We start from the raw sequence: 24,317 nt of genomic DNA, 5'->3' as shown, positions 1-24,317 counted from the left end.
ACTTAAATAATTATTATAGCCAATTAAATATATTCATGCATGACACCTAACCATGTCTTTTCATCTAAAAGGTATCGCAACATCATCCATGAATGATAAAATGCGTAAAGCATTACAGACTTCATATTTTAGCAAATTATTATAATATTTATAATTGTAATATTTATGAATTATTAATTTAGAGTTTTAATGGGACCTAGTATTTATAAAGGAATTTTTCAAAAAATTATTATCTTATTATTTTATCGAATTTGATAATTTTTTAAAAAGGCCCAAGTCGGGACCGGAAGATTTTATTATTTTAGAGAGTTTATTAATTTATAGAGTATTAATTTATAGAGGTTTTACTGTACTCTTATAAGTATCATGCATTAGCTTATGAAAATATATAAAGGTAGTTTGATCATAAAAACTTAGTAAATCAAGATCATAAATCGATTGTGGATGAGGAGTTTATATTCTAGTATTAAAAAAATAATATATCAAATATCACTTTTGGGATTATTAAAGTGATTATATTCTACAAAAACCATGTATTGGTAATTGGATGAAACATAATTATATCATTTATGTAACTGTCGAGTCAAATTGCGCTTTAATTGGATGAAACATAATTATAAATTGTTACATTATCATAATAATACGTTTTATAATGTTAAAAGTCGTAATTATTTTGTGCAAATTATCATTAGTCATAATTAGTGATAAAATTTATGTATAAAGTTGTCACTAAAATCAATTAGCATGTATAGTAATATTAGGGGTGTCAGACTTTACCCAGACCTATAGATTAATTTTAAGACTCAAATCCACATCCAAACACAAACTCAATGAATATTTTTAGACCCATACCCATTAAAAAAATATAGATTGAGTTTGGATTGGGTTTCTACCCATCAATACCATGGGTGTATGTACCCAGTTTTGACCAAAAAAATATACTTATCTTTTTTTCTTTTTCGATTGGATTATTATTTATCAATCGATCTACTTTCAAGTGAACAAATCTAAAAAACTTAAGACACTATAACATTATTTATCCTGCAATATTTTTATAAATTATTTTGTAAACAGTATAATAAATGATACGTTATTTAAAAATCTATAAAGAAAAAAAAAGAATTCTTTGTGAATTGGTCTCAATAATTCTAAATTTATTAATAATTATAGGTAAAAACAGAAAAAAAAAAGAAAATTAATTTAATTAGTATGATCTGCAAAAAAAAGAAAGAAAAAATCGGATCTACGTCTGACCGGAACCAAACACCTCTAGAGACCCATGGGTCTTGTGGAAGGTTCAATGGATTGAATAGGGTTTGAGTCTAAATCAATTTGTTTTGATCTTTTTTTAGTCTGGGTCTAAGTAGGATCTTACCTTACCCATTGACAGGCCTAAGAACAATATATGTATTTGTGTTGTTATTATAAAATGTGTCACTAATTAGATTTAGTGACAACTTTATACATAATTTTTATCACTAATAATTATATTATAACAAAAAAAAATTATTATTCTTTAATATATATTTTGAGTGACAAATTTAAAATTATCACTTAATACTTTATTGTACTGAATAAACGTTAATACCTCATTGAAACTTTAAATATTATTTCCTGTTCAAATGAAATGGGATGGTAATTAAAATGATAATAAACTTGACTTTGGGGGACTATTTTAATAATTAATTACATTTATTAAATTATTTTCTCAAATATGGTCAAATTCTGTATAATTACACCAACTTTTAGAAAATATTTTTTAATTAATTTAATTAATTAAATTATTTTTCAATCCAGCTAAACTGCTAATTAAACAGTAATTACAGTAACTTTTGGATTTTTTTTAAATTAATTCGATCTATTAAACTATTTTTTTTTCTCAAACTGCATATAAATTCTTAGAATATGAATGTGCAACTTAACTATATGATCGAGTCGAGTCGAGCCGATACGCAATTTTCATCTTTGATTGGGACCTAAGTGTCATTTTCATCTTTTGGCAGTCCAAATTATTTTCAATGTTTTTGCAAGTTTTTTTCTAAGTAAAATGTCCCCACCACACGAAAGGAGTACTGTTGAAAGAGTAAGTGCTAAAGGTGGGTTTTAAAGAAAATAGTTGAAAGTGAAAGGGCCAAACTGTAGTTTTTAAAAATATTAGCTGGGGGTTCCTCAGATGAAATCCTAACCGCAGATGTCAGTTTCGGTGATCGTCAGCGTTGATCCAAAATAGGAAAATTGCATTCATCTTCAACTTGAGCCAAATATGGATCAGATCTCCCAGCTATCACTTCTGCTATCTTTTCAATCATTTTTTTTTTAAAATAATTAAATATGTAAATTATTCTTTTAACAAAAATGATAATTATATTATTAATTAATTTGATATATAAGTACTTAAGTATTTAATAACCAAAAAATAAAGTTCTAATACTATGTAAACAAATTTCATTTTAAATAGAATAAAATTACAACGGGCACCCTAAGGTTTATTATAATTACAAATACTCTCGTTGTTTGAAAAATTATAAATAACTTCCTAAAATTAATGATTATCTAACAAATACCCCATCGTGACAGCTCATCATAGGGATATCTGTTAAACCGTTGTTAATTTCATAGAGGTATTTCTAATTTTTCAAAAAACGAAAAATTATTAGTAACTATAACAAATCTTGGGAGAGCTCTTTTTACTTTATTATTTTAAACAATATCATTTTTAAACTTTTTTCCGACATATTTAACTATTGTGAAAAAAATAAAAATATTAACATTTAAATGTATGTTAGAGAAACACCTCCAGTCATTTATTTATTTTATTAGGGATAATTATACTTTCCTACTCTGATGTTTGGTATAATTATATTTAGTCCACCTTAGTTTAAAAAATTACATTTAGTACCCCTCATGTATGCTTCCGTTTAACAAATAGGTCCATTCATTATTTAAAATTAATTGAATTTGCTTATATTAATAAAAAATTGAACAAAAATTAGAATTTACCCTCGATTTACTTATTTAAGTCAGATAATCTTTTTTCCGACTAAATTAAACTTCTCTTATAGCGGTAAAAATATACCTCATCACACTTATTAATTCATGAAGACATATGGGTGTAATTTGATCATAAAAATATTTATTTGACCTGCAACAAATAAATAATAAATCAACCAGGATAAATATAGATTTTTTCTGATTCTTTTTGTTAATATCAACAAATTTGGTTATTAATTTTGACTAATGGAGGGACTTATTTGTTAAATAGAAGTAAACTTTAAGGGCTAGATATAATTTTTCAAGTCACAAGAGTTACGTATAATTACATCAAACCTAAGGAAAGAAAAATGCAATTATCCCTTATTATTATTATTATTGTTATTACTATAAGAAAATCCGTCTTAATCATATACAGAATCAGTCAGCTCTAGCGTCAAAATCAAAACTTGCAATTTTTCCAAGCAATTCCCCATGAGAATATGACATTTCAATTTTTTATTTGTTTTTTGACTTAGTATTTATCCATTTCTATTTTTTTAAAGAAAAAATTTATTATCGTTAAATCAAAATATGATAAATATTAAGATGTAACTTATTCACACTAGAAATAATTTACTATTTAATGGGTACAAAATAAAACCCTTGTTAAATAACTATTATTAATCATTATTAAATAAAATCGATGCAAACACTTAGTTAATCTACCATATAAAATATATTTTTTTGCCATGCATAGTTACGAGCAATGACAAATGTTTTAGCCACACTTGCAAAAGCCACGGCCAACAACCACTGTGTGGCTGTAGTTAATAATTATTTAATAATTATTTTTAACCATAGCAATTAAACATGATTAAATATTATATTTCTTCTAGTGTCAGTACAAGAAGTCTTAGCGTGATTACAAATTCGAGTCGCACTAGATGCATAAGCATTTTCCTCACTTTATGTAAGTTTACCATAATTTATTTCACTGTTATTAGTTATATTGGTATACTAACACTAAAAAAAATTACTATAGCTACAATAATTTTTTTAATCATGAAAAAATTATTTGTCACAGTTAAGAGCAACGGTAGAGAGGCATGGTCAATATTTTAGCCATTCTCGTAGAAACTACTGCCAACAACGGTTGCGTGACCATAATCAATTACTATTTACTATAATTATTTATTATTAATTATGACAATTAGCCATAATTAAATATAATATTTCTTGTAGTGCGATTGAATTAATATATTATTCAATTTATTAAATTATTAATGGAATAATATAATTACCCTCTCAAAAAAACACATAATTTAGCAATAGTATTTTGTGATTAAAGAAATGAAAGGCAAATATCAGCTAATATGTAGGCCATATCTTAGGATCCTCAAAATATTAACAGCAACATCATATCCTTAATTTTGCTTCTTTAAGAAAATCATGCTAATTGTCTTAATCACAATTAATTAATACTTAAATAAAAATATTAAATGTTAATGATCATCATCACCAGGTCCACTATTAGTTGATGTAATTTATTTAAAACTAAAATAAAAATCAAGTGTACTACAAACTATTAAATTACTAAAACATCCCTTTCAAATGACACAGAAAAATAAATTGTCAAATGTAGTACAATGCTAAATTTCATGTTTTTAACAAGTACATGTGGTTGACATACACATACATATATATATATTTATAATCTTGTAAAATGCTAAATTTTGGTGTAAAATATATCGAATAATGAAATACTAACACATATATCGAATAATAAAATACTGACATATAGATCGAATGTTCGATGGGTTTATATTTCTATTGAAAGATTTGGAACTACGAATTTTAAATTTACGACAGTAAATTATTTGCTCTTGTTTGGCTGACTACGTATTACGAAAAAATTTAAGTTATAAAACTCGTGTTTTGAACTATATTTTATGGTACTGTAATAGATTTTAAATCTCTTTTACATGGTGCCATTTGAAATATTTTTCCAAAATTTTTCCATCCAGATGCAATGTAAGGAATTTCAGATTTTTTAATACAAAATCATTTGAAATTCTTTATCCAAATTTAAAATTTGTTCACGACACAAGAAATAAAGCAATGACTAATTGCTATAGTTAGTAATAATACAGTAATAAGTTAATCGAATGTAAATATAATTTTTTTTTATTTTTTTGTTAATACAAGAAAATTGAATATATTTTGACTAATAGAGAAATAAATAAAAATAAATCAAAAAAATATTAAATATATTTTCTTAAATTATAACAAAATTTACGTGTAAATACACCAAATATTCGAAAATAAAAATATACTTATCCCTGGAATCAAATAAGGCGTAGCTCCGTCACACCAGACTAGACTAGCTTTATAGTGAAGAGAGATATTATTGTTTTCTAGCTAGCTTTTTACACTTATTTTTCTTTTTTTTTTTTTTTTTGGGGGGGGGGGGGGGGGGTTGGGGGTTTATAGGGTACGTGGCCATGTCACTGTGAAGGGAAATAGAAAGAGACAAAAGGAGAAAGCCCAAAAAGCGAGAACCAAATTCATTCCTACCTATTGGGCTACGCTAAAAGCAAATGCTGTGAGTGAACAAAGTGGAGCATGCTACCTTCTTTCCTACATGCATCCAAACTCTCAATTTTATTATTATCTAAATTATAACCATTTATTTTTTAATTTGAAATAATTATAATTTTTTTATTATTTTAAAAATTATAAATACCGTCTTTATATGAAAAATAATTATGTAGCCCTTAAACGGTGAAGTGAACATTATTTTTTTTTACTCTTGTTGAATTTTTTTAAAAAATCAAAAAAAAGTTTGAAAAAATATTAAAAAGTTTGAGGATGAGTAAAATAAATAATTTAGAAGGAATATTAGTTCATAAAAATATTTTAAAAAATTATAGAATATATATAAAATTATAATTTATAATTCATAAGGATATTTTGGTCAGTTCATTACAAAAAATAGAAAATCTAACGGGGTAGGCTCGTTGTTAGACGGGTATTTTTATAATTTTTTAAATAATGAGGAGATATTTACAATTATACCAAACCCTAGAGGAGGTGGTATTATTAAAAGAAAGGATTAAATATAATTTAACCCCTATAAAGTTTGAAAAAGTCAAAAAAGAAAACCCTATAAAGAAAAAGATGGGGAAAATTCCTGTCATTAGGAAAATGATGCACTCTGCCTCTCTTCCCAAGGGGTTTTCTGCATCATACTTCAAATGCTATGAGGGTTTTTTTTGGATATTTTTTTTATAGGGGGGGTTTTAAACTTTTTAAATTTTATAAGGGGTAAATTGCATTTAGTCCAAAAAAGGGCACCTTTATCATAAAGTGAGTTCCCTTTTTTTTTTCTTTTTATAAAAACATACGAGTAAGAAAATGGCAGCTCATTTTTTTTAACTATAATTATGTATAGGATAAATAGTTATAAAATGCTCTTTTAAATTGTGTTTAAAATCACTTGAATCCATCATCTTCAATTCCTAATATTATTATTCCTAGAATTCGTATCTCTTTTCATCCTTATCCGTCGATCAATTTTTTTCTCAAAAATATCACTGTAAATTGATCATGGGACCTGACATGCTAAATCTTGAGAGATGGATACATCGTTGTATATATATATATATATATTTTTTTTTAACATAAAAGGAAATTTTCTTATCTAAATATGTTTTGAATAACACATATAATAACGTTTTTTATCCCTTAAAACACGGGATTTGCTGGTTACATAATCAAAATTTAAGAGTGTATATAAATTTTTCGAAGAATATGAATGTTAGTGTAATTAGATTCAACAGTAGGATGTCAGTGTAATTTATCCTAGCATATATATAAATACTTAATTTACAATTGAGATTTATAAATTATTTTCTTGAAATTATGATAACTTTTTTAAATTATTATTTTCCATTATAAATACCATTTATTTTCCAAATTATTATTATTATTTTATTTTTTAAAAAAGAAAATGAATATTGGGGGTGAAATAGGAACCACAAGGGTCCTCATCATTGGTTGGGCATTAATTAATTTGTGGAAAGTGATTTGGAACAATTTAACTTAACAAAAATTTCTGCTAATCAACTTTGATTAAATTAAATTAATTATAAAATAAGTGTATACTACTTATTATGTGATTAATTATTTTTTAAAATTATATATAAATTAAATAATAAATATATTATACTTACTATATAATTGGTTCAATTCGACTGGATCAAATTTGTTATAAAATTTCCCTTTAAGCTGGAGCAAAAATCCTCACCTACTATTGGTTACTTAATTGCAATCAATTGTAGCAGATAACTGTCACCAATCAAACACCCCTTCAAGAGTCTACACCAGATTCCCCTCTCTCTCTCTCTCTCTCATCTGTCAAATTTTCTTATTTTACTTGTGATGTGACTATGTGATGACGATTTTCTTTTAAGACCCAAAAACCTCTCCTCCATTTTATATATTTTTTTTAAAAAGTTTTAAATAGTACGAATAGTATTTCTTTAATTAAATTTGAAAATTTGATTATATATATTTTAAATTGATTTCAAATCAGGTCCGGTTTGATTAATCAAAAGAATATAAAAAATATATCTATACAAAAATTAATCTATAAACTCAATTCTTGTTCAACTTAGAGGGTTGTTTGGTGAAGCTTACAAGCTTCTCAAAATATTTTATCAGTTGGTTGGAGTTTATAAGTTCTTGAAAATCAGTGATAATTTTTTTTAGGGTCAATTTACTCTCCTATAATACTATAAATAAGCAAAAAATTATCCATAATAAAAGAAGATAGCAATTTGTTTCTGTATTTTTTAAAGTAAAGCAATTTATCTATCTGTATAAGAATGTAAATTGCTTCATTTTAAAAGTCACATGGGGTAAATTGCTATATTTTAAAAAAATAGAGAGAAAAATTATCATTTTTTTATAACGAATAACTTGCTTATTTGTAATATCACAGGGGATTATTTGCATTTTTTTTCTTCTTAAAGACCTCATAAGATCCTAAAATTATATATTTGGATCTTATAAGCTCTTTATAAAAAAAAAGAAGAAGAAGAAGTTAACTTCACCCAATTTTTTATAAAATATTTCTTAAGTTATTTAATTCTAACATTCAATAGACAAAAAAATACAGATAATTTTATTAATATTTCATTTTTACCTTTCATATTGTTGACGTTTTTCTGCTCATAGTAAAAATACACACACACACACACACACATATATATATATATAATTTTAAAATCAAACAATTGGATGGCGTTTTCTATCATTACTACGATATGAAAAATTTATCATACCTAACACTTCAACGCCTTATAAGCTTTGATATTTTATTTATCCAAACACTTTAAAAATTTACTTTTAAAATAAAATTAAATATTTTTAATTTTTTAAAGAATCCTTTAAGATATAAAAGTTTATAAGATATTTCAAATAAATTTAGCTAATCATCCTCTTAATTTAAATACATAATATGCATACTTTTTCAATCATTATCTTACTCAACTAATAATATATTTTTAACAACATATTCACTGAAAATTAAAACATATATATATATATGTGAATAAAATTATTGTTACCATTAAAACACAAAAATTATATTGATTTCACAATCCATTATAATAAAGGAAAGGATTAATTATCCTTACATCCCCTGTAAAAATGAGAAATTATGCTTTTCTCCAAAATTAAAATTATACTTACGCCCTCTTTGAAAATTCTCCGTTTACATCTAAACCCCTTCCATTAAAATTTGGATGTAAAATGCTGATGCTAGCAAAAATAAATTACATAAAATTTTAATCTTATCCATCATTTTAACTTCTTTATGTATATTTATATACTTACAAAGAGATAAATGTAATATAAATATATGAAATGCGGTTAACGTCATTACAATTTTTCTTTTGTAAAACAAAATTATAGCATGGAAATAATCAGTAAGGGGTAAAATTGAAACTTTTAATTTTATAATTTTAGAGGGGATCTAAATATAATTAACCGTAAACGCAATATAACTTCTACCAATCAATTCAAAATTGTCTTATTTTTTATTAAAAAAATACATATATATGTATTTGAATTAAAGAAATAAAAAAAATAAAAGAAAAGAGGAGGGTGGTAGGACAGGGGACCACAGTTTCACCGCAACAAACATATAGGGGTATATAAAAGAAAAAAAAAAGGTGAGAAAATAGGGAATCTGTTGTTTGTCCAGCAAACAACCCATATCAGAGTTTGATATGCTCATCCACCAACAATATGCCTAGTTGCATCCACACTTGTTCACTACCATTTTTTATTTTATTTTATTATAATAATTACAAAGAACAAGGGCCCTAATTATTTAATTCTTTTTTCAATTAGAGTCTAATTAAATTAATATATATATATATATATATATAATAGGATATTTGTTGTAATAATCATGCTTTCACATTCATACCCACTATGGTTTTATTTAAAAATAAATAAATAAATTAATACATGGGAAGTCTTTTATTTTGAAAAAATTGTGTTATTTATATATCATATTATATGGTGTCGATTTTGTATCATAAAAATGTATTATTACAAGAGGGGAAGGGTAAGATTGAGTGTTTGACTGAAATTATTTAAAACATCTTATATATTATTATATTTAATTATAAGAATAAATAGTTCTTCAATTTTTTTTTAATAAAGTAATGTCATTGGAGAAAATAATTATAAGTAATATTTATTAAATTTGAACGAATTTGTTAAGATCTTAAAAATTAGAAATAATATAGACTTCTAAGATCCAACAATTTGTTTTTATTACTCCTTCATCTATCAAATTCACCATAACAACCCCCCAATTTTCAATTATGTTTAATTATAATCCTGGCCAGTTATATTTTATGTATTTGAGGGGGTCAAAATAATAAATTTAAATAGTTGAAGGGGTGAAAGTAAAATATTATTAACCATGTCTAGTACTTGTGAGACAATGAGAAAATGTGTACTGCGTGACAGATATTAGGCATTAGGTATGAGTGTGAAAATGAGAGAAAAAGCTATGAATTGGAAAAGAGAATTTGCTTTATGGAATATTTGTGACCACTTTGTTCAAACACAAACAACATGGCCATTTCCTTTCACTCATACATCACCTTTTCTTTTTCTTTTTTTAATTATTATTATTAATTTTTGCAAAAAAATAAATCTTGAAAATATTATATGGTGTGAATTTCATCGTATCGTTACAATTCATGTAAAGATAAATATACTTGATACAAAATATTTATAGGGATTTTGGTATGACTCTGGCGGACGAAGCAATCAACTGGTCATGACGTGTGTTGCCGTGGGATTGCATTTAGGTTGGCTTATGTGCACAACAGCGCAGAAGATCAATTTCTAGGCCGCTTGTTGTAATGTCGTTTACGCCCGTGTAAGGCGATGCGACTCGTGATGCTCAGGTAAATATGTCCTAACCTAATGGGCTGGTGTATAATTTGTGTTCGAAAGCTTAATAGTTTATGAAATTCTGTTATTCGTACCCAACATTGCAGTCTGCTATGTTTTTCATCGGAACGAGAACCAACATATCCTTTTTTGAGAATGTTTTGACGTTCGAGAAATGTCTTCTCCACCCGTGCACCCCGAGGACAGGGGCAATAAGAGGTTGATGATCTTGACTCATGTGTTTAATTATTAGGGGTAGATACACTTTTACACTCCGAACTATGTATTTTGTCTCATTTACACCCTAAAGTATGAAAGGTAACAAAAACACTTCTTACAAAATAATTTGACATTGATAAGACAAAAATATCCTTCTCACTTACCCCTATATATATTTTTTATTCTACTTTCTAAAATATATTTTATTAAAATATCTCCCCCAAACTATTATTAGTGATTTAAATTTTTATTCACATTTTATTTTAAAAATGATATTTATAATTTATAATTTTTTATAAATTATGAAACACAAAATATTTATGAGCTCAATATATGCAAATATATTTTACAAAGTAAATAAATTATCTTAAAAAGTATATGTAAATATGTGTTGATATATGATGCATATAATATTACAGAAAAAGTATGTTATATAACTTATAAATTTTTATTCAATTACATGTCCACATAATAAAAATATATCATATCATTACTTTAAAAAATATAGAATATTATATATTAATTATATTATATATTTTCATGTTTTATAGTATATATATGTTTGATGTAATATTTTAAATTTGTATAGATAATTTATTTTTAAAAAAAAGCTCAATATATATAACAACACAAGCAAAAGTTATGTAAATCTTTTACCAGTTGTGTAAAAAATATAAGAATTGTAAATTTATGAAGTTTATACAGATTCTATAATAAGTATAAAAAATATAAATTTTGGATAATTTTTATTTTAAATAAAAAAATCTTAATAATTCAGATAAAGAATGATAGTAATGGAGATATTTTAGGGGTGTAAATAATAAGAGTATTTTCATCATGAGGAGCCATTTTGTTATGTTTTATAATTCAAGGGTGTAAATTCACTGTTTAAATCTGACTCATTTCTGTCCGGATTTGGAAGAAAAATGCTAATGTTAACAAAAAAAATACATAATTTTTAATTTTAACCCTCAGTCAACATTATCCTCTAATATTTTCATGCTTGTAACGAAGTAAATATAATATATGTATGTTTTAATAATGTTCACCTCACACCATACATAAAAGCAAAACAAGTAAAAAAAAATAATTGATTTTTTCGTTTATAAACAACTATTTATTGTCCAATGGTTACAATTCAAGAATAAAAATTGTATTCGCTAAAAAAAAGTGTTACATAGGAATAGGAATGGGAGGTAACGTTGAAAATTTATGTAATTATTTGATCACGTCAGTATTTTGTATTCAAATCCGTTAGGCATAAATGAATTTTTTTGAAGAGAATATAAATACAATTACAAAACTTCTTAGAAAAAAGATAAAATTTTATATTTTTAAAGAGATATAAATGTAATTAATTAGAAGTTGAGGGATGATAAACGTAAGGCGCAAACTTTGAGACATAAAAGTGAAACAACGAAAGGACGTACCAAAAGCTGGGGCTGTAAAAGGGAACGTATATTTTGAAATTGGAGATCTAATCATATGCTGCATCCACTTTTTATATTAAATAAATATATTTATAAAATATGCAAATTTATAATCAATTTCTTTTTCTCGAATTTGCTTCCCCTTTATCAACCAATAAAATTCGTATAATTTATTCTAAATTAATATTATAAAACTTATATAAATCCAAAATAAATAATTTCTTTTGAAACGAGAGATTGATCGAGTAGCAAGTAATATCAACAATAATTATTTTTATAATTTAAAATTAAATATATTAGATATAGATATATATAAACATCTCGTATAATATATTCTACCAATCAATATATATTCCCTTTAACTATTTATTTAATTGATTTTTGTCTGCAATTACTTTTAATAACTTTTCTTAACATAAATGCAACATATTTAAAAAGCAACATCCCTTTAAAACCCTATTACACTTCTTTTTTCTTTTTCATTTTTCATAATGAATTTTGTCATGTATCAACAGCAAGAAATACGAGTTTTCGTTATAATTAAAAGTATAAAAATTTATACAAAATAATAATTAACCACAATTCTGTAACGACTATTAGATATTATTTCTGCAAATGATGCTAAAATATTAATTGCAACTAAAAACTCTAAAAAATATTTTGACCATCGTAAAAGTTACGATAAATGTTGATCAATCGTTGTTTCGCTTGATTTTGTTTGTATTAATTACTTTGCCATAAATTTTAAATCATGGTGATTTATAGTGCAAGATTTTTTTTTTGGGGGTAGTGTATATATATATATATATATATATATATTTGGTTTTTTAAAACACCTTCAAATGATAATTGAGTTTAATGTCAGCATAAAAATTGCAAAAAAATGTCAAAAAATTTATATTACAAAATTTCAAAATTAAAACAGATGAATAGTTTATTTTAATTAATTAAAAACATGACATAGAGTACAATATATTCCTATATATATATATATATATATGTATTCATGCAACCAACACACTTTAATTAAATAGGTGTTGATTACATCATTTTTACAGTTTTTGATGAATCTTAGTCAGCTCACAATATTTATAATTAGTAGATGATTATTATTGAATTTTTCATGCAACTAACACCAATAGCTAAATAATATTCTCTCTGTTAATATATTAATTAGGCAAGTCAATGATAGAATTAAGCTCATCATTGCTTAACTTGGAATTATCATGAAATTTAACGTATCTTCACACGCTAATGCATACGAGATATATCTTATTCGGATAGTTTTTATCAGAATATATTTATTTGATCCATAATAAATTAATTGGAGGTACATAAATATAGATTTTCATTCGATTTTTTTGCTTATATCAGCTAACTCGATAAATTTTGACTAAACAAAAGGATCTGTTTGTTAAACAAAAATAAATGTCATGTATAATAGATGTAATTTCTCAAATTATAAGGGGTTTACGTGTAATTATACTAAATTTTAGGAGAGGGTGGTGTAATTATGCTTAATTTAAAAACAAGATTGATTTATCAAGCAATGAATTAATATTTATATAGTACTAAGTATAAGTTTCAGTGACATTACAAGATTAGTGTAGTTTAAATTAATTACTTTGTAATATATATTATTCTTTAAAAATTTCTATACTTACTCAAATACATTAAAAAAATGGTTTGGGAAAAATAACATTTTTCTAGTTCAAAGCACAGAGTGGGCAGCTTCTCATGGATACAGGGACCAAAGTGACATATAACTAAGGGACCAAAGTGAAATTCACCCTAAAAAATGAACTGAAAAATAAATAAACGTGTTTGAGATTAAAAAAGGTGAAAAATAAAAAATGAACTGAAAAATAAATAAACGTGTTTGAGATTAAAAAAGGTGAAAAATTTTCAATTTTCCTTCGGTGATACGCGTCAGTGTTGATAGGAGAAATAAAATAATTCAACAAAAGAACCGAAATATCCTCAAAAAATGAAAAAAATTCTAAACACTATAGATTCGCATGTTCCTTATTGGGTTGGATGTTGTTCCGACGATCTGCTCGGACAAAAATGGATTTTGCACTCATACGACAGTTCCTTTATTGACGCATGCTAATATGAATTTTGATACATAAAGATTTATAAACACTCAGAGGGTCGATTAGATAGTTATGCATTTATTACTGAGATATCAAACTCCGTAAAGATATTGCACAAGTGTCACTCCTTACAACCTAAAACCTTAAATGACTTAAGTCTTGGGGGTTTTAATTTAGGGCCACTTTAATTAGCCTAATGAATTGTGTGTGCAGATCAGTCATCACCAATCCAATTCGAGATGATTGTCAGACCCGTATTCGAAAGTTGCCAATTCAACATCCAAAGCAACTTCGGTCACAAAAAACCCTAATTGGAATCAAGTGTTATATTGTATATTGTATACGATCTCACTTTTAAATTAAATTTTAATTGATATTAATTTTTGAAAAAAAATTAATATATGGCTATGATATTATTATTTAATATTAAAATGTGGAAGAAGATACACGACTGTACAAAAGAACCAAGAAACAAGGATGGGACACGCACAACTATGAGGAAAACCCACGAATAAAATCAAAGTATAAAAATCAAGAAAACAACAACGTTTGTGGGATCAAGAAAAGAAATTACTAAAAAAAAGGGGTAATGATTTAAGCCCGGAAGAAAGAGAGAGAGAATTATCTCCATGAATGTACATTTGAGCAAATTGTTTTACCAGTTCCAAGTCTCCACCATTACAGGGATTTTTCCTCAAATGGAACTCTTTCTTGTCTGAAGCTCAACAGTTAAACAAGAAAAGGAAAGAAAAAAGAGCAGAGATCATCACCTCACATAGTTTGAACAAATTTACTACCAAACTAATTATTCCTACAACAGCCTTTTTTTCCCCTTCTCCACACGCTTCTCCATCTTCCTCAGCTTCCCCACAACCCCACGTGAATTCTGAATTCTGAACATCAACCCCTGGCCCCCCCACATCTCTCTCCCATTCTCTTTCTTGAGAGGGAGAGAGAGAGAGACAGAGAGAGAGAGATGGAACCTTGATTTCTTACATGTATGGACTATCACAAGTCCAAGAGAATTCAAGTTACTATACAAAATTGTCCTTTTTTGAGGTGGGGGGTGGCAATGGCTGTCGTGGTTCAAGTTTGATTGATCTTTCTTGCTTTTTTTCTGCCTTATTACACATAGGTTTTTGGTAAAGATTTGATCTTTTCATCAGTTCCAGTCATCAGAGCAGTACCAAGGAAGTGTGGGAGCTTGATCATCTGTAAAGAAACTAGTGCATGATTCTTCACCAAAGAAGTTGTGCTCTTCAATCTTCACAAACTGTGTGTGGTAGTTCTTGTGGGCTTCTCCTAAACCAGCTATTGCTGTTGTTGTTTCACCTGGTTTAGACTCTGAACAGAACTGGAAACTTATGGAATTTGATCCGTTTTGGATGTCCAAGAACTGATGTGGGCTGTTGTTGTTATCCTCATTCAAGATTGCACTTGAATCACTGTCAGAAGATCCATCTTTGAAATCACCAAAAACAGAGACACCCCTTGTCGGAATTCCTCCATTGCTGTCCCCATTCAAGGTCTCAAAGCTGATCTCAGTGCCATTTTCCTTGAGTTGAGTTTCATGTTTGCTTTTCACTTCAGCATCAGACACCTTGCTCTCACTGTTTCCATCTTGATTCAGCTTTGATTTCAGCTCTCCAATCTACAACAAATTTGCCCAAGAATCAAGCCAAAATGATCAAGAAAACAAACAAGTGGACAACTAAGCTATATATGAAATACCTCTTTGAGTAAAGCTTCATTGTCATGTTGGAGTTTTTCAAAGTTGAGTTTAAGGCCATCATAATTGGCTTTGAGAACCCCATAATCCCTCTCCAATTGCTTTGTCTTCCACCGTGCACGGCGGTTTTGGAACCAAACAGCCACCTGTCTAGGCTGCAGGCCAAGTTCTTGAGCTAGCTTAACTTTCCTCTCAGGTTCAAGCTTATTCTCAACCTCAAAATTCTTCTCCAAGGCCTTAACTTGATCAACGCTCAATCTCCTTTTCTTGTCTGAAACATGGCCTGATTCCTCTACGCATCCTTCCTCATCCAACCCCTCCATCATTGTCTGAAACTCCCTCGTGTACATGGGATTGTTATGCTCATCTACAACAGCACAAGAAACAGTAGCTTGAAAATCAGTAGTGCTCAAACTGAACATCGCCAAATCTAGCTTAACCGACCTTAGAGTGGAAAGACCCAAAGTAAAAGTAGACAAAAAAGATCATTTGAACAATTTCATGTTTTTCTTGGGGTGATGTAATAAATCATGGAAATAGGTTTAGGGACAGGAAAACATGGTGAGAACATATGTTGGACTAATTCATATGATGCATTAAAGATGAAACTAGTAACAAAAGTGCAGAATGTAATTCTTTTTTTCCTCTCTTTTTTTGTAAGCTAAATAAGCACCTGTAGAGTTGGGACAGATGGACATGAGAGCACCCAAGGAATCAGAACTGCTGAGTCTCTTCATTCTTTGTATGACTTAGCTAATCACACAGTAGTAGTCTATATCAGATCTCTTTAGATCTCTTTAGAAAACCACCCAACTTGAGAAAGTTATAGTTAAGCAAATTCTTGTTCTTGAGAGAGAGTGAGAGAAAGAGAGAGAGAGAGAGAGAGAGCGAGAGCTCAAAGAGGGATATGGATATGATATTGATATAATGGTGTGTGAGTGTGTGAACTGTGTCTAAGTCTTTTCAGTTGCAGTCACAAGAAGAAATGGCAGCCAAACAAACTCCCATGACACAAACAATCCCAAGAGGCACAGTTTTGTATGCATGTAAGAATACTGTGCAGCTTTTTCTCTTTCTTGGGTACTCCATTTTTCTCCTTTTTTATCACCATCTCCTCTACCTCTGCACCCATCAAACACAAAACCCAAACCCCAAGAAACAGAGGTGAAACAATAATAAGACTAAAACTTGAGCTCCAATTCCAACCCACAACAGCCTAAAAACAAGAACCAAATCACACACAACACCCAAAACCAGAAGTAATCAAAAGACACAGTCTTTTTTCACATGATTACTCAATCACCTCAAGAACCATATAGTTTTTAGAAGGAAAGAAAAATGGTCTACAACTGTTCATCTACAGAAGAAATTTAGAGGGATGGGGGTGGGGTGGGGGCGGGTAGGGGGGAGGGGGGGTTGATGGGGGAAGATCAGTAGACTGTCTCACTACCCAGCTGGCCATTCACAATTCCAGTGTCTTTAAATAAAACCAACTGGGGTCTCACATGTGGTTAGAATCTGACTGGGGTTAGGTCCATTCTTGCATTATGGGGTTTGGTGTTTTTTGTCATCAAATGAAATGAACCCCAAATTCAAGGCAAATGCAACTTCTTGGTCCACAGCCTATTCCATTTCAAAGAAATTCCAATTCAATTTATATTAAATTAAATTTGAATTAATTTTATGACCAATTTAATACATTTAGCGCGTGATTATACAATTAAAAAAATAATCAATTATATAAAAAATATACTACACTAATTCTATAATTAATTTAATTCAACTGAACTCAATTTAAATAAAAAAAAAACCTCTATTTCCATTAATATCTCATCATCATCATCATGATTATCATAACCTATAAGAATGAGCTGTGATAACTGGAAAATATATCAGCTCGGCTTGACTTGAGCTCAGCCGAGCCGCCTATTAGCGGATCATGGGTGGCACTACCCTGTGGTCGGTGCATCCACGTCCCCATCGAAGCCGGAAGTGAATTTTTCCCCCATAAGCTCCAATCGTGATTCTTGCAATGGCAAATCTTTATAGAAATTCAAGAACCAAACATGTCATAAAAATCCCTTTCAATTTTCTTAAAACATTATGGTATATTTTGCTTATTCCTATACAAAGATATTCCCTTTATATAGATGTTTTTACTTAAAACATATCACTTTGTCATTTAAATTGCACGATTTTTTATATTTTACATTTTCAAATCATTTTTCGATGAAAAATTCTATCGAAAAGTGGGTCACATGTGTTGTGGATAAGACTATTTGGATAAATAAATCATCTCTCGAGCCATTACTCAGAAAATGACGATTTTATCATTTAAAATATGTAATTACTTTTCGATGGAATTTTTAGAAAATGGTCAATAATTTGTATGACAACATCGTAAATAAATAAATATAAAATTTTAAATTATACATCAATCATATAAAAAACTACAATTCACTATTCGTATTGCTCATTTTAATTCAATTTAATAGAATTCATACCAAAATTTCTAACAATATATATTTGTTTACTCCATGTATTATTTTCTAACAATATATATTTGCTTGCTTCATGTATTATTTAATTTAATATTCCACGTAGATCCCCCTCTAAAAATATAAAATTATATTTTCTCTAAAGAAATTTTAATATTATACTTACACTCCCTTTGAAAATTCTCCATTTAGGCCGATCCCTTCCTTTAGGGTTTGGAAAAAAATGTTAACTTTAGCAAATTGTCAATTTTGCCACTTACTTAACATTCTCATATATATTTTTATACTTATAAAGGAATAAATGTAATATCTATATATGGAGTGAGATCAACATTATTACATTTTTTTTACCGTACAAGTAGAAAATTATTACATGACGGGTAAAATTAAAAATATACATAATTATTTTGCTAATTTCAGTATTTTTTCCTCAAACAATAACAAAAATGATTTAAGTGTAAACAATAAATTTTCAAAAAAAAATATATATAAATGTAATCTTGAAATTGCTTTAGGAGAAAATATAATTTTCACATTCAGATTACATTTAAGTGCAATTGACCTTTAATCTAATAGACATTTATGTATTATTTACTATTTTTTTTTTAAATTAGTAAATGTGAACTTTCACCTTCCTATCCCACCCTACCTCACTCTGCCCAACTACCTATATTCTACATATCAAAAGAAAGATGAAAAGCATCTATCTTACATAAACTGGTAATTAATTATAGGATAAATTACAACGATTTTTTTTAAAATTTAACATAAGTACGAATATCTCTTTGTTATTTAAAAAATTTGTCATAATTTTATGATTTTAATGAACGTTTAAAAATTTGCCAAATTCGATAGTCTTTCTTAAATTTTCATCTTTTTTTTATAGTGAACTGACCAAACTGCTCTTGTGAACTAAAAATTATATTTTTATTTATTTTTTAATTTTTTATGTACTAAATGAATAATTTTTTTTAATTTTTTTCATCCACCACATCCGATTCTTTTACAATTTTTTAGTTTTTATAAATAAAATATAATAAGGTAAAAGTTGACAATTTCATACCTCCATCCAAAGATTACATAATTTTATCAAATATCAGGGGGTATTTGCAATTTTTCAAACAACAAGAGGGTATTCGTAATTGTGTCAAACCTTAGGGGAGATCGTTGCAATTTACCATTAATTATATAATTATATCATTATTTCCATAAATTGATGAATAGATCAATCCAATAAATACATTAATATTCGATCACTACATTAATATAACTGAGTACAATAAAATAAATTACTGAAAATTCATATAAAGTGAGACGAATAGCTACATTACTGGTGTGACTCGACCCATAATCTCTAGTTTGTTCCGTCTTGCAGGAAATAAACCAGCAACCGAGCTTCTCTATTACAATACTCGGTTTGCTACTTCCATGCTACATAACATGAAAACAAAGTAACAAAGTAGGAAAACAACAACATTTCTTGTTCTATTACAGCCTCGTCAAAACCTTTTCAGCTAATCACTGAGTTTGCCAAACGGGGCGCTGTCCTTTTTCCACTTCTATCCAATCTCGGCGATGGCCCTCCGATGCTTAAGTTAGAAAAGGTGGGGTCGAAAATAAGATAATGGGATCGAACTAGAGCATAAATTGGCGGTAAAAGTAGGTGATAAAAGCGTATTTGAAATACCATAAATGAGGGTATTTATACTGGTACGATACCCCCTATATACGTTACATGTGGCTCCAGTGAAGGCGCGCCACGTCACCCTCTGTCGGACCTGCAACCGCCGCTGCTGCAGCTGCACAGTGGGTCCCGTCATGCGCAGTCATAGGTGCAGTCATTGGGCACGGTAATTATGCTGAAAATAGGGGGGCATTTCGGTAATTGTGTAATTCTCCTCATCATAAATGCATTTAAAGATGCAGCATCGTCCAAAGGCGGGGAAGGTTCGTTTGGTTTGAAACCCTAAGGTTTCTTACAATTCTTCGATAATTATACTTGTCCTGAAGTCAATTACCCATTATTAGAAAAGTGGTCCAAATAGTTCTTCGACAAAAAAAAGAAAGAAAAAAGACTATTGGACCATTCTTTTTTTCCAACATTTGCTGAAAATTTTGATGACATAGTCACAATCAGATCACATAGCACTAGCAAAAGTTTGTGTAAAGTTGATTCAAGGGATGTTTGCCGGGACTTATAATTTTGTGGTGGGAATGACCTGTTGAAAAAGTTGTAAATTATACGGTAGTAAAGTCGGGAGTACAGTGAAACCTTTGTAAATTAATAAACTCTTTAAAATAATAAAATCTTTCGGTCTCGACTTAAGCCTTTGTAAGAAATCATCAAATTCGATAAGATAATAAGATAATAATTTTTTGAAAAATCCCTTTATAAATATTAGGTACCATTAAAACTCTAAATTAATAATTCATAAATATTACAATTATAAATTTTAAATATGAAGTCTGTAATGCTTTACGCATTTGATCATTCATGAATGATTTTGCCAGGTCTTTTAGATGAAAAGATATGGTTGGGTGCTATAAATTATTTTATTTCCATATTGAAATTTATATAGTATATGTTTCATTCATCATGCATGAATATATTTAATTGGTTATAATAGTAATTTAAGTGCAACGAATTAATGTAAACATGTATATTTAAGTAATTCCAATGAACTGATATATGCGTCCATGAATATAATAGTTAATTGTATACAATGAATTTGATATTATACATGAATATATTTAATTAGTTACAAAGAATTGATTGATGCATGGATATAATCAATGAAACATATATGAATTCATTTATTTTCAATACATATGTACTAAATTTGCTGAATTTAAAAAATCTCTCTTTTAATTAATAAAATATTAATTTATCGATACATTAATATTTCTCTAAATTAATAAACTTTCATGGTTCCAAGATTATTAATTTATAGAGGTTTTACTGTATATGAAAATAAACATTAAATGTGAAAAGGAATTAAAATTGGATTATCTGAAAAAATAATTTAATATTTACAGATTTTTTCTAATGAGCTGCAGAAGTTTGTTGGGAGTTACTTATAAATTTTGGTTATATAAACTTAATTTAAGCAGTTACTGTAAAAATAACAACACTCTCTTCAACTATTTTGAACAATAAACTGATAAATGTTTGAAATAAGCATTTGCAAACACTCTCTTAATGCAACCAAGGCAAAAACAAGCAAACTTTTGAGCTCACAAAGGAAATGTTCATCACTCATCTGTCAACAAGACTTAGTTTAATTGGCGAAATTGAGATCTAATAACTAAAAAGTCATGGGTTTGAGTCTGCCAATGTGTAGGTACTGGTCTACTTTAATAGTAGTTATTAATTAATTATATATATTTAATATTGATAATTGACGTATATTATCGAGCTGCTTGGACTACCTCTGATGAAGGAAGAGTTTAACTAGGATTATAATTTTATCTCTATAAGTCTTTTAGTTCAACTAGGAATCTACTTCTAATCCTAGTAGAACTAGGTATCTAGCTATTATAAATAGGTGATGTAATTCATTTTAAGAGACAACTTTTGAACTCTTTTATTTCTCTATGTTTTTATAATATTTTCTTATTTTGCTTTTCATGCGTTCTTCCATTAGCATGTCTAGCTAGTTGTCTTATTCCGGTTGAAGACTTGGTGAATGCTTAAATCCAACGAGTTGTGAGATGTAATTTATGCTTTCTACTTTTATTCATATTGGTATTTGTATTGTTCTCTGTGCTTTTATTACAAATAATCTGATTCATTGTCAAGAATATTTGCCTAGTTAATTTAACTTGTAAATCCGTAATTGTTTGTTTAGTTCAATAACTAGTGACACAATATAATTGATTATGTAGAAGTTTTCGATTATGTTGTGGGGAATGCACAATCTAACTTAAATAAATCATCGTAGGAATTTATTAGTTAGAATTGGGCCTTTCTAATTATTAATGCTGTTGGTAAATTAAACCTTGAGAACGTTCCCAAGGTTGTTTACTGATTAGGGATTTAGTCAACGGACGTTCCTTGATTATCCACAAGGTAAGGTAAGGTAAGGTTGTTAGGTCGTACCAATGGCCATAACCAATTTATCAATTATGAATAATTGTTATCTTTGCATCTATGATCAACCGTGGAATTAAGTATGATCCTGTCTTTAACTGGAATACTCTTCTTATATTTACCTCTTCTAATTTTATTAGCTTTTTAGTTTAATTTAGTTTATATTTTTATTCTTCTTCACAATCAAAACTCCCCCTAATTATTTTTATCTTTTTTTCTGAAGGAATTTATTAAAAACCAATCCATGTGGATTCGACCCTACTCACACTCTATAAAAGTGTTCGTAGGAATTGTTTTTGGTAGAATCGACACCCATCAATTGTTGATAATTAAAGTTAATAATGTAATTGTAGTCGATTCACTAAAAAAAATCCCACTCATGTAGCTAAACAAGTGAGTGTAACAATATCGAAAAACTTAGAATGTGATGGGTGTCGAATCCACCAAAAATAATTCCTACGAACACTTTTGTAGATGTGTGAGTAGGGTCGAATCCACAGAGATTGGTTTTAAATTAATTCCTTCAAAAACGAAAATAATTAGGGGGAGTTTTGATTGGAAGAAGAATAAAACTAAAAAGCTAATAAAATTAGAAGAGATAAATATAAGAGAAGAGTATTCCAGTTAAAGATAGGATCACACTTAATTCCACGGTTGATCATAGATGCAAAGATAACAATTATTCATGATAGATAAATTGGTTATGGCAATTGGTACGACCTAACGACCTCACCTTTTCTTACCTTGTGGATAGTCAAGGAACGTCCGTTGACTAAATCCCTAATCAGTAAACAACCTTGGGAACGTTCTCAAGATTTAATTTACCGACAGCATTAAGAACTAGAAAGGCCCAATTCTAACCAATAAATTCCTACGAGGATTTATTTAAGTTAGATTGTGCATTCCCCACAACATAATCAAAAACTTCTACATAATCAATTATGTTGTGTTACCACTAGTTATCGAACTAAACAAACAATTACAGATTTGAAAGTTCAATTGGCTAGGCAAATATTCTTGACAATAAATCAGATTATTTGTAATAAAAGCACAGAGAACAACCCAAATACCAATATGAATAAAAGTAGAAAGCATAAATTAGATCTCACAACCCGTTGGATTTAAGCGTTCACCAAGTTTTCAACCGGAATGAGAGGTTTAGCTAGACATGCTCATGGAAGAACGCATGAAAAGCAAAATAATATAAAAACGTAGAGAAATAAAAGAGTTCAAAAGTTCCCTCTTAAAGTGAATTACATCACCTATTTATAATAGCTAGATACCTAGTTCTACTAGGATTAGAAGCAGATTCCTAGTTGAACTAAAAGACTTATAGAGATAAAATTATAATCCTAGTTAAACTCTTCCTTTATCAGAGGTAGTCCAAGCAGTTCCAAACTCTTGCCAGAATTTGAGTTTGAGTCTTGTTTGAATTTCCATTTTGGTGCTTTTCTTCATTTTCCAATTCTTTTGTCCTAATGCTGCAAAATAATATTTAATTAGGAGTATTTGATCACAAAATAGGCTAAAATATTATATGAAATAAGTACAAAATGCGATTCTATCAGAATGTTTCAAAATTTTCTCTTGAGATAATTACAACCGTCTATGTGGTAGAATCACAAACATTTATTTATTTATTTATTTATTGTTGTTTTATTTTAAAGGGACACATCTAAATTCAAACATAAAATCTTTCATAAAAAATCTTGAATTCAAATCGTTGAACTATCCCCAAAACTTGTCCAATACTTTTGTGCTGTTATAATCAAATTTAAAAAAAATAATAATAAAACATAAAAA

The 24,317-nt window shown here is 28.1% G+C and overlaps 1 protein-coding gene and 1 pseudogene across 1 annotated transcript; both read right to left on the bottom strand.

Annotated features, from left to right (window-relative positions):
* Positions 1-10,456: 10,456 nt before the first annotated feature.
* On the bottom strand, positions 10,457-10,611 carry LOC148784597 (5.8S ribosomal RNA; annotated as a pseudogene).
* Positions 10,612-14,767: 4,156 nt separating this feature from the next.
* LOC105176433 (homeobox-leucine zipper protein ATHB-16) lies at positions 14,768-17,339 on the bottom strand. The gene is made up of 3 exons (XM_011099230.3): positions 16,600-17,339; positions 15,929-16,293; positions 14,768-15,848 (listed from the first exon to the last, which is right to left on the bottom strand). The coding sequence occupies exons 1-3, from the start codon at positions 16,661-16,663 to the stop codon at positions 15,360-15,362; spliced, it is 918 nt and encodes a 305-aa protein (XP_011097532.1). The 5' UTR covers positions 16,664-17,339; the 3' UTR covers positions 14,768-15,359.
* Positions 17,340-24,317: the final 6,978 nt, after the last annotated feature.

Source organism: Sesamum indicum, linkage group LG13, assembly GCF_026168435.1.
Source record: "Sesamum indicum cultivar Baizhima isolate 11 linkage group LG13, ASM2616843v1, whole genome shotgun sequence".
NCBI classification, from domain to species: Eukaryota; Viridiplantae; Streptophyta; class Magnoliopsida; order Lamiales; family Pedaliaceae; genus Sesamum; species Sesamum indicum.
Note: the sequence above shows the minus strand (reverse complement) of the source record. Positions and strands in the feature narration are given on the sequence as shown.